Source organism: Gossypium raimondii, chromosome 11 (assembly GCF_025698545.1).
Source record: "Gossypium raimondii isolate GPD5lz chromosome 11, ASM2569854v1, whole genome shotgun sequence".
Lineage (NCBI taxonomy): Eukaryota > Viridiplantae > Streptophyta > Magnoliopsida > Malvales > Malvaceae > Gossypium > Gossypium raimondii.
In genome coordinates this window covers 9,789,324-9,801,476 of record NC_068575.1, presented here as the reverse complement: position 1 = coordinate 9,801,476, position 12,153 = coordinate 9,789,324, and the positions used below count along the sequence as shown (strand labels likewise).

Sequence of the window (12,153 nt, the reverse complement as noted above, 5' to 3'; positions counted from 1 at the left end):
ATTTTTTATTTGAATTAAATGGGCCCCGAAACAAACTTTATATGAAATTAATCCTTATTAATAGTCTAATTATGTTCTCAAAAGTGTAATGAGACCTTGAATTCATTAATAAAAGTCCGAATTATAAATATTTGATAATGTAAAAGAGTGTTCCGCGATTAATGTAACATTCGTTGCTCGAGTTTACTTGGGTAAATGGTGTTATATTGTACTTTAATTTGATTAATTTTTATCATGTACTTTTGAATTGGTCACTTTTAGTCTCTATACTTTTTGAAATTTAAAATTTTATATTTGGTTAAATTCAATTACTAGTATTGTATGATGTGTATAATTATAAATTTGGTCCATATTCTACAATTAGATCATTCTAAGTCCCTATACTTTTCAAATTATGAAATTTCACTCTTGTCATAAATAATAATCATTAATCTATCAATTGGATTTTTAGTGAGTAATATGTTTGGCGCATCATATTTTGGAAATAACAGAACTTAACTTAATGAATTTAACTAGTATTGTTTGTCGAGGATTGAAATTTTAAAATTTGAAAAGTATAAAACTAAAATGACCAAATTAAAGTATAGGATTAAATCCATAACTTTTACAAAATACATGGACTAATAGTAGAGTTTATCCAATAAAAAATATAAAATATTTGTCAAATAATAAATAAAAGGGTAAACTACACTGTAGTTCACCTTAAAATAGCGTTGCTCCTATTTTGGTCACTTTAAATTTTTTAAAGGGACTAAAAAATAATTTTTCCTTTTTTTTACTGGTCCAGTTAACAATCCCTCAAAATTTTAACGATCGAGTGCCCATTTTGGTAAATTTTTCTAACAGTGATGATTAAATTAACAATTTTTTTAAAATGACTAAAATAATAATGATGCTATTTTAAGATAACCTCTTTATAGTTTAAAAAATTCATTTCCAGAGTCTTCACATTATAGTCCCCAACCTATTATTCAAAACGACGTCGTGGTCCTGGTTGTTTTTACAAGACCGATGTCTCCCAATTTCTCCTATCCCCATGTCTTGACTTTCCGGTTTTCACTTTCCTGTTCATCTATTTCCTGAAAAGAGTTTTTTATATGTTTGTTTGTTTATTTTATTATTAATGACCATATCTATATCTTCATTTTCTTCCCTCTTTTCAATATCGAAGAAAATACAAATTAAAACAAAATTTTGGATCAAATTTCTAGGGTTTGATTTCACCGTTCTCTACAACAATTCATTTCCATCACTGTTCCTTCTTTTTTGGTCACAACTGTCCCGGTAAGTTCAAAGCCATTCTCCATTTCATTTCTCCTTTTTTTTTTCTTTAATATCTCTGTGATCGTCGACTTCTACCTTTCGGCGATCATATGTTTTGATTTATTGTGTCTTTATTTAGTGGACTTCAAGAGTTGGACTATATTTTTGCGGCAAATGTGTTTGAACATATATTAACTCTTTGTGTTTTTATAAGATTAATTTACTAGTTTTCTAGTTTTGGACAATTACGATTTGCATTTTCGATTTCATCAATATTTTAGATATTATATGTTTAATTAAGATGAAAAAGAAATCTAATTTAATTGCAATGTTGCTATTGTAGTCATTGTTGAAGGCCACTATATTTTTATTGATTTTATTTGAGTGGGAATTTGGCTTTAATGATAGTTTTGTTCGTTGATTGTATCTGTCTTCCGTAGAATTATGTACAAGGATTTCTTTTATATATATATATATATATATATATATATTTAAAATTCTAATTATCTGTTCAAAGTAGATAGGTCTGGTCCATTTTGGCTCTGATGCATACTAGTAGTTCTGTCCTTTTTTTAGTGATATTTTGTTGCAGAATGCAGGTTATTCTAACTTAATATGCTGCGGTTGTATTTAAGTGTATAGAAGCACTGAGGCATAGGGGTGGTAAAGCTTTTAATTTTCATTTAACTGGTTATTTAGGGGTCACTGCAATGCACCGAGTGGGCAGTGCAGGGAACAATACCAATTCTAACCGCCCACGGAAAGAGAAAAGGTTGACATATGTACTGAATGATACCGCCGACACAAAGGTGAAGTGGCTTATGTTCTTTTAATTCTTTTTTTACTTTCTTGTTTTCCTCTTTCAAGTGAACAAGACATCTTCCTTGATAGATATTTGTCAGTCTTGTGGAATTTGCATGTTCAGATTTCATTAGGATGGAAATTTGCGTATCTGTATTTTTCATTGTAATGCCACATTTTAGATTGTTGTTGTTTCTGCATCTTTGGTTTTTTTTTTAACTAAAATAAAAATTCTAGAAGCTTGTTTTTGTTTTTATATGTATTCTTATATGGGGGCACTCCAATTGGTGAATGACTCACATAATAACGATTTGAGCATATTTTCATTTTTGGTTGTATCCTTGTGTAGATTTGTAACACCATGGTACATGTTATATATATTACTTCATTAGGTTCAGTGAGAATGATTGTTATCTATTTGCTAAATTGATAAACTTGGCATATTTGAAATCTATCTTGGTTGGCAATTCTTAACTTCCTTCTCCAAGATAATGTTGTGCCAGTTTCATTATTTAACACCTTTTATCCTTAGGACTTATGGTATACTTAACTTAAATGAAAATGATGGCTTGTGTTAATTCATTGTATTATTCACTCATCCTTCATTTATTTAGGACCATGTTCCCAATCAGATTGGATAATTCTGCTAATCCTTTGCTTTGTATTATAAAAATTGTCATTATCTTATATTCTGGTTGAGCCTTTTATAATTTAATTTTGAGTATAGACACTAGGCATTGATGTTTCTCTACTTTGATATGTTGTTTTGCAGCATTGTGCAGGCATAAATTGTTTGGCTGTGCTAAAGTCATCAGCCTCGGATGGGTGCGACTATCTTTTCACTGGTAGCCGTGATGGCACACTTAAGAGATGGGCACTTGGTGAAAATGCTGCCACATGCTCTGCTACATTTGAGTCTCATGTTGATTGGGTACCTTCTTACTATCCATGATAATTTACTTTCACAATGAGCATGACCTTCATACTTTAGCCTATATCTTTTGTTGTTAATTTGTGGTTTGGAGGGTGTGGAATTTTAATTTATTTTCTAATTTGGTCCACTAGAATGACATATCCCTGATGTGATATCAAATATGAATCATTGCTTAGTAACCAACCAAGCAACCGGCTCTCAAAAAGCAAATCTAGAGCAAGAATTGTCCTTTGCACTTCATTTATATCAATATTTAGCTTGAATGTTTAAAGCCCGTTATCTGTTATTTTTCCCAGTTTGTGGAATTCACCATCAAAATATCTTACATATATAATATATGATGTATCTGTAACTATTTAAGTTATGATTGAGAATTAGGTGATTTTCTTGTTGTGCAGGTAAATGATACTGTTATTGCTGGTGATAGTACACTTGTTTCATGCTCATCAGACACTACATTGAAGGTTTTTTTGTTAATTAATGTGTTATTAGTGTCTTATTGTCTATGTCTGTTAAGTGTTGACATGTGCTTGTTCTTTGAGAAATACCAGACGTGGAATTGCTTGTCTGAAGGAACTTGCACCAGGACTTTCCGTCAACACTCTGACTATGTTACATGTCTAGCCGCAGCTGAAAAAAATGTAATTTCTGTGTCAAAATTTTCAGTTGATTTAATTAGCTGCATGTGTGAAATGTTCCTGCAGTGCTAGATTGCAATTTAAGTTTCATGCTTAGTTTGGTAGCATATGCGTCCTATAAGGTATGGTAGTTATTAATATTGAGGTCACTTTCTAAATCATTTTTAGTGTTGTGCATTTTAGACCAATGTGGTTGCCTCTGGGGGTCTTGGAGGGGAGGTTTTTGTGTGGGATATTGAAGCTGCAGCAACTCCAGTCTCTAAATCCAGTGATGTAGTGGAAGATGATTGTTCCAACAGTATGAATGGTTCGGCAAATTTGTTACCGATATCAAGTCCGAGAACAATTAGCTCAAGTAACAGCATTAGGACGCACGCAACTCAGTGTCATGGATATGTCCCCATTGCTGTCAAAGGTCACAAAGAATCGGTCTATGCATTGGCAATGAATGGTAGTGGCTCCCTTCTTGTCTCTGGTGGAACTGAGAAGGTAGTTTTTGCTTCTTAGTTTATTCAAATTTTCTGATAATAAGTTTTTCTTTTCCCCCACAACACCTTCCTATAGATGATCTTATCATTACCTCTGTTGGTCATCTAATCTTTTAACAATTTCAGTAGCTATTTATATTTCCTGCCTCATTTCCATATAGGTTGTGCGAGTTTGGGATCCAAGAACTGGTTCAAAGAATATGAAACTAAGAGGGCATGCAGATAACATTAGGGCTTTGCTTCTGGATTCTACTGGCAGGCTAGTACAATGAGTTCTGCTCTGTAGGCTTTATTCTAAGTGAAAATTAGTATTATCTTGATGTTAGTTGTAGGTGTTACTGTTATGGAGCTTTATATGATAAGATGCATATTTTTTACCTGATTTTTTTCTCTTGCAACTGCTGCACTTTTCTGTGTCAGTGAGATAAATAGGTTGGTTAATTGTTGATGAGTTCTTCCCTTGATTGACTGCTACTGAATTCTTTTTCTTGTTCCACTGCTTATTTTATGAGTGAAGTTTTCACAGTCACTGTTTTCTTTCAGATATTGTTTGTCAGGGTCCTCGGATTCTATGATCAGGTACATAATCTGTGCATAGGTTTCGCGGTTGTATTACCAGATGCAATTTTCAACTGTAAAGAATCTAAGACCTTTCCTTTAAATGGTCTTAATTTTCTTTTGCAGGCTGTGGGACCTTGGTCAACAACGCTGTGTGCATTCATATGCTGTGCACACAGATTCTGTTTGGGCACTTGCAAGCACCCCAACATTTAGTCATGTTTATAGTGGTGGTAGAGATCTTTCTGTAAGTACACACCATACCAAATCATTTTAACCAGCATCTTTATCAATTTTTCCAAATGTTTTGATGTAGAATTGAACTAGAAATTTATTGCCGATCTAGGACAATAAAGTATAGGAAATTACAAGAATAACTAGGTAGTTTAATTTTTGTATGGGTTGGGCTTGGATGTGATTAATGAAGGATTTTGAAAGTAATCCTGGGCTGTGCTGATACCTTAACAGTACTCGTGAATGGTAATCGAAGGTTTCAGGTTTAATTTGATAATGAATTTATGCAAGTGAGGTCGAGGTTGTTGGAAGGGTTTAAGGTTGATTTGAAATTGAAGCCATTGCCAGAGATTAGAGATTAAGGAAGAAGAATAGGTGATCTAGGCTTCATACCTATAATTCCTTAGACTTTGCAACTGGAGAAGGGTTGGGACAACAGTTGCTGAGTTGTCTAACTGAAATAGGTCTTGCTCATTTTCTGAGTTCTGGTAATAATATTATATTCCCACAAAGTTATCAGATCCAAAAGTAGGAAACTTCCTAAAATGACTTGATTCAATCCATTAATAATGAATAGAAACCTATAAACATACAACAAACTTGAGTAAATATGATTCCTAGTGTCAAATTCTTCAATTTCCAGTAGGTTTTGAAACAAGCATTATATGTTTGGCATATTAAAATGAAGGAAAATGAGAATGAATTAAAACCCTGCAACTTCAATTCAATTAAACTTAATGTGAAGGCTTGATAATTTCTATTGTAGAGTAAATAAATTTCTGAATGTTTCTAACATCAAATAAAGTCCATATCTCCAATTTTTCTCAGCACGTAATCTTCACAATTCTTAACATATTTGTCTGTTGCTTGCTTCTGATATCTAGCTTTTAACTCTCAGCTTGTGTTAACTTTTTCTGCATGCATCAGTTATATCTGACAGACTTGACAACAAGAGAGAGTCTTTTGCTTTGCACCAAGGAACAACCAATTTTGCAGTTGGCATTGCATGATGATAGTATATGGGTTGCAACTACAGATTCTTCAGTTTGTAGGTGGCCTGCTGAGGGACGGACTCCTCAGAATGTCTTCCAAAGAGGTGGTTCATTTTTGGCTGGAAACTTGTCTTTTTCGAGGGCAAGAGTTTCATTAGAAGGGTCTACCCCAGTAAGTATCGTGTGTGTATATATTTATTCATGTATGTACAGTTTTTGCTTACAGAAAATCACCTGATAGATCCTTGTTTTCTCTTTATTAATTTGCATCTTGTATTATTAATACATAAAATCTGCACTGTTTAACACTTATTTTCTTCATATACTTGAAATGTTCTGAATTTGGTGCTACTCATCAGATTGTTAATAATTTCTTTCATTTGTTCCTTGCTCATCCAACCCCAAGAAAAATGAAATATTACATTTTCTTTTTATTTATGATAGACACTTTGTTATGGATATCTCTTTGAAGTTTGGCTGTGTCTGGAAATTGTTTATCTTCTATACCCTTCCCTTCACTGATGTGCTGTTGTTGTCGGTTATTAATAGGCCCCTGTTTATAAAGAACCAATCTTTACCATTCCTGGAACTCCAGCAATTGTTCAGCATGAAATTTTAAATAACAGAAGGCATGTATTGACAAAGGTAAAATTGGTTGACTTTTATTGGAAGATTTTATTTTGGGATATTGCTTTTAGAGTGTATGATTTTTATGATTCTTTAACAGGATGCTGCTGGTTCAGTAAAGCTCTGGGAGATAACCAGGGGTGTTGTGATTGAGGATTATGGACAGGTGAACAAGATTCTCTCACGCCATTTTTCTTTTTTTCCCCCCTTGAGTAGAAGTGGTTTGCACTTTGCTTTTCATGTACTGGTTAACAAATAGACACACTTGTATATTCAGGGTTATGTTTTTGCTGTATCTATTTATCCATTCTCAAATTTCAATGTCCAGGTTTCATTTGACAAGAAAAAGGAACAGCTTTTTGAGATGGTGCGACAACTATTTATTTGAAATTATGTAAGTTTGAATATAATATATCTTGTTTATGAAATTTACTTTGGATCTTTGCTTAAAACCATTATAGGTAAGCATTCCTGCATGGTTCACTGCGGATACCCGGCTTGGATGCTTGTCTGTTCATTTAGACACGCCCCAGTGCTTTACTGCAGAGATGTATTCTGTAGATCTGAACATAACTGGCAAGCCTGAGGATGATAAGGTCATAAAACTTTCTTTTTATTGTGGGCATCTTAAGATATGATTTCTATGAAAAATCTTTAAGGATTCTTTGTGATTATCATATGCATCCGGTTATGACTTGACTTTGGCAGGTTAATCTAGCTCGTGAAACCCTTAAAGGTCTTTTGGTTCATTGGTTGGCCAAAAGAAGGCAAAGACATGGCACCCAGGCTTCTGCTAATGGAGATGTTGTATCAGGAAAAGATATGACTGCCAGAAGTTCTGCTCATTCAAGGATTGAGGTAGATGGAAATGCTGAAAATGACTCATTGGTCTATCCTCCTTTCGAGTTTTCTACTGTTTCCCCTCCCTCAATTATTACCGAGGGTTCCCAAGGAGGTCCTTGGAGAAAGAAAATTACTGAATTGGATGCAACCGAGGATGAGAAGGACTTCCCTTTGTGGGTTTTGGATTGTGTATTAAATAATCGGCTACCACCTAGAGAAAAAACCAAGTAACTTCTGTGACCTCATTAAGCTTTCCTTCAACTTAGTTAACTTAAGGAAACAAATTTGCATGGAACTTTTCATGTTTGAAAGTGCTTATTGGTGAACCCCTTTGTCAATACGCTTACTACAAGGGTATGAACTAAATGAACTGCTGTTTAAGTAGAGTAGTTTGCCATGCCTTTTATTTTGTTGTGCCTTCAGTCCTTAATTCTTTGATATTCATTTCTTGTGAGTATGTATTTCTCTTTATTTAGAAAAAGACGTACTTCCTTAATGCTGCTTCACTACAGTCAGAACCATGGATAATCATTTATTCTACTTGTCTGGTCTTAATTAGAGTCATTTCATCATTTTTTCCATCTCCTATGATGAAGTTTTTATATTTCTTTTTTGCAGGTGCAGCTTCTATCTTCATCCATGTGAAGGTTCAGCTGTTCGGATACTGACACAAGGAAAGTTAAGTGCTCCTCGCATATTGAGAATGCATAAGGTATACATTGTAGTACTTGCAAAAGGCAACTTCTTTTGCATGACATTTATTTGTACAGGCATATGTTTTTAGTATACATATTTAGAACACTTAGGTTAATAGTCTAGCATCTATTTCACAATTTATAGCATGAACTGCTTGAGGGGCAAAGAAGCAAAGTTAGGTTACTGAAAATGTATTTCAAGGTACATATGCATTGACAGAACCTTTAACCTTGTTGTTGCAAAACAACATAGGAACAAATTGGAACAAATAATCTTTTGAATTAGCTTTTTTTAAAGTGCCATGCTATTGCTACCTATATTAGAGGGAGATGCCTTTGTGGTTTGTTTGACTTCTTTTCTTCTCAGGTTACTAATTCTGGCATGAGATGCTGGTGGGTGGCATATTTAAAGATGATTTATGTAGTATCTTTTTCAAGGACACTAACCTTGATATTAATGGGAAGCTGGTTATAAATTTTTTCGTAGATTAATATTTTATTGGTTTTCTTTAAATAAGTACATTCGCTCCGTTGTTCTGTATCTAGGTTGTTAATTATGTCATAGAAAAGCTGGTGCTTGACAAACCAATTGATAGTTTAAATATCGATGGGACATATGCTGCTGGACTTGGAGGACAACCGCAACATTCAGCAGGTGGAGAGGGATCTCTTCGGTCTGGATTGAAGCCTTGGCAAAAGCTTCGGCCTTCTATTGAGATTTTATGCAATAATCAGGCAAGTCAATCCTATGTTAAATGTTATTATGCGATTGGTTAAGGGCCTAAGATCACTTTCTCGAAGCTGTGATTTTTTCATTGTTTTATGGTACTAATATAAATCTTACTATAATATACGTAGTAAAATAGTTTTATACCAAGGTGTACAGTTCAAGTTCAATCATTATATGCTGGTGTACTGCTAATAAATCTAACTTTGCAGTTTTAGACCAAGTGGTTTAGTTCTTGTTCAATCATACTATAATACCTGTCATTTGATGTGCTGCTATTCTTCCAGGTACTGTCTCCGGAGATGAGCTTAGCCACTGTGCGGGCTTACATATGGAAGAGACCTGAGGATTTGGTACTTAATTATAGAATGATTCAAGGCAAGTGATTATTGTTGACTTCTGGGGCCAGGTGAGTGACAACTTATTCATGTTTTAAGTTATCTGCATTTTCTTTTAAAAGAATAGCACATATGTGAAGTTATTCAGTGGTGGATCTTGACATTTAGTTTTAAGGGGCCCAATTACAAGATTAAATTGCTCAAAAAAAATTCATTCCCATGAAAAATGTAAATTCATGAGCTCATATATATGTGTGTGTATAATATTATAATATATACTATTTTTGCTATCTTCATTGAATAAGTTCTTTCAAGTTTCTTTTAGCTAAGATGTATCAAATTTGAACAGGCTAGTATATATGTTCATATCATAGAAATTAAAGAGGTTATCCATTGGAGATTTAAAACTATACAAAGGTAGGGATTACCATATAAAACATAAAAAATTGAAAAACTAGTATGTATATGTTCTAGTAAAAGCTACGAATTTGGAGATGAAAATAAAAGTTAACAAATATAGGGGTGACAAAGAATATGTGACTTTCAATACCCTTAGTTAAAAGTCTTGTAAACAAATTATCGTATTTAGAAGGGTTAGTTGAAGTTCACATTATTGTAAGTTTGTAACTTATAAACTAATTAATTAATTTGTAAAGTTTAAGAATAATGATGGTAAGTAAAATGGAAAAATAAAAATAAAAATGCAATTTTAACCTCCTTTTTTCCCAATCTATAGTAGTTCACTACATATAAACATACCTTTGGGGGGCCAATTTATCTTTATTTAGTATTCAAATACATATAAATATATATTGTAGAGAACTTCAAAACAATTTTGGCAATGAGGCTTTTGCCTCTGAAGTTATTCTTTGGGGAATATATTTTCTTGTGATAAAAGTAGGGAACTTGTATTCCCTTGGATTTGTTCTGTTCCTGAAAGAAAAAAGGAGGTTGGTTATCTGTTGGAGAGGATACATCCGATTATTTTAATTCTTTCCTCAATATTTCTGCCAATTTAGCATTGAATCAGACAGTCAGCTTTTACTTCAAACATATTTGAGTTTTTTTTTTTTAAATAGTTTGAACTGCATCCTCTTATATTGTTGGGCTTGCAGGTTGGTCTTCCAATGAAAATCTCATGCTTTTTGCCAAGTGTTAGGACATATTTTTCTGAGGTTGCCTATCATGATCAGAAGTGTCTGTGGATGTGGATCCTTGTGTATTTGGAAAGACGTCTGGTTTTCAAACCGGGGGCATTCTCTACTCTGTTGAGAGGATGGTGGTTAATGTTAGACGTGCATGCATTAGCCATACATCAGATAAAAGCTGTAGGACGGACATGCAAGTGGCGGAGCAGTTTGCAACTCCGAGTGACAATCAGCCAGAAGAACACCGGGTACTTTCTTGGACAAAAAGAAAAGGTATATGATGTCGAAAGCTCTGTATATTTAAATTGTGGGGGTACAGGACATAGTCATAGAACTGTTGTCATAAAGTTGAATATTTTTGTTTATTATTTCCTGGAAATAAAACAATCAATTTTGCATTGAAAATTTCCTGTCAATGATTGGTTGTGCATGTTGGAGTAGTTTGCGGAGGCAAGAAATGAAATGTTAAGGAATTCATGTAATTTGATTTTGCCGAAGTGGTTTAAGGAGTTGTGTTGTTATTTTGTTATAAATTGAATGGTGGAAGGCAGAAGTAATAGGTGAGTTAGTTCATTCACCTGTGTAAGCAGATCTAATTTCAAAATCACGAAGGGGGTTTGCAGTAGAAATATCGGAATCTCCTAAGGTCATTAAATTCATATGTCACTCTTTGTTGGATGTTCAAAGCCGCTTAATATTCTGAATTCAGTAAATAAACCATTTACTTAGGATACTGAAACTAATTAATAATAATACATTAAATTTGCACGATACTAAAATAAAAAGAGATTAATTTTTTAAGTTAAACGATATTTAAACACATGAATATCTCATATTAAGATTACCAAATAAACACAATTATTTATCATGGTGTTGTCATCAATCTTAAGTTGGTATCAAGTTAATTTGCAACATTATTTTAATCAACAACATTATTAATATAAAAATCTTATCACATGTATATACGTGTGGAAATCATAAATTCAAAACACAAATGTGTTTAAAAATATCATGGTTTCAAACTAATTAATAATAACATATGAATATATCGTCATTAAAATTAAAAAATAGATTAAATTGTTTATCATGGTATTGACATCGGCTCAATCAAATACATTATTAATATATATATGCAACTGATGGAGATAATAAAGTGTACATAATAAAATTAAAATGAATAAAACTATTAAAATAAAACTTTAGTTGAGTGATAAATTAAACATTTTACTAATGTAATTCGTGTGGGTTTTAATCTCAATTAGACCTGTCCATGGGCCGGGCTGGGCCCGAAAAAATTTTGGCCCGACTCTTAGGCCAGGGCCCGGCCCGGCCCGAAATATGGGCCTGAAATTTTGCCCAGGCCCGGCCCGGGAAAAAAATAATAAGCCCGAGCTCGGCCTGGTTTTTAATAAACACAAAAAAATTTTAAAAATAAAAAATAAAAATATTTTTAAAGTATTTTAAAATTAAAAAATAAAAATAAAAATATATATTTATTATATTCGGGCCGGGCCGGGCCCGGGCTAAAAAGTTGAACCCGAGCCCGGCCTATTTTTTAAACGGGCCTCGTTTTTTTGCCCAAGCCCATATTTCGGGCCTATATTTTTACCCGAACCCTCCCATATTTTGGGTGGGCCGTCGGGCCGGGCCGGGCCGCCCGGCCCATGGACAGGTCTAATCTCAATATATGCATATTTTTATTAGTTTTTTAAAATGAAAAGATTAAAACACCTCGAATAATATTACTTATTTTAATTACGGAAAAGAATTCTTGTAATTTCTTAATCGAATTGGTATCCAATTGATTTGTGATACCAATTCAATCAAGAGTTTAAATAACAATATAAATAATGAGAACTAAATTTTT

General features: G+C 33.3%; 1 protein-coding gene across 2 annotated transcripts; it reads left to right on the top strand.

Moving 5' to 3' along the window:
- Nucleotides 1-1,035: 1,035 nt before the first annotated feature.
- LOC105804739 (uncharacterized) lies at nucleotides 1,036-10,691 on the top strand. Of its 2 annotated transcripts, XM_012637465.2 has the most exons (19): nucleotides 1,039-1,284; nucleotides 1,963-2,072; nucleotides 2,837-2,995; nucleotides 3,397-3,462; nucleotides 3,550-3,639; nucleotides 3,820-4,125; nucleotides 4,286-4,383; nucleotides 4,668-4,703; nucleotides 4,809-4,929; nucleotides 5,844-6,080; nucleotides 6,458-6,553; nucleotides 6,636-6,701; nucleotides 6,864-6,902; nucleotides 6,997-7,131; nucleotides 7,244-7,605; nucleotides 7,997-8,090; nucleotides 8,620-8,808; nucleotides 9,088-9,209; nucleotides 10,254-10,691. In XM_012637465.2, the coding sequence occupies exons 2-18, from the start codon at nucleotides 1,974-1,976 to the stop codon at nucleotides 9,184-9,186; spliced, it is 2,292 nt and encodes a 763-aa protein (XP_012492919.1). In that variant the 5' UTR covers nucleotides 1,039-1,284; nucleotides 1,963-1,973; the 3' UTR covers nucleotides 9,187-9,209; nucleotides 10,254-10,691. The 2 variants fall into 2 exon arrangements, with proteins under 2 accessions (XP_012492920.1, XP_012492919.1); XM_012637466.2 differs by lacking the exons at nucleotides 9,088-9,209; nucleotides 10,254-10,691 and having other exon boundaries at nucleotides 1,036-1,284; nucleotides 8,441-8,762.
- The last annotated feature ends 1,462 nt before the right edge of the window (nucleotides 10,692-12,153 follow it).

Coding starts and splice junctions, on each gene's coding strand:
- LOC105804739 (XM_012637465.2), top strand. CDS start 1,974: ATGCACCGAGTGGGCAGTGCAGGGAACAATACCAATTCTAACCGCCCA. Junction 8,091..8,619: donor GCATATTGAGAATGCATAAG/GTATACATTGTA, acceptor TTCTGTATCTAG/GTTGTTAATTATGTCATAGA. Junction 8,809..9,087: donor AGATTTTATGCAATAATCAG/GCAAGTCAATCC, acceptor CTATTCTTCCAG/GTACTGTCTCCGGAGATGAG.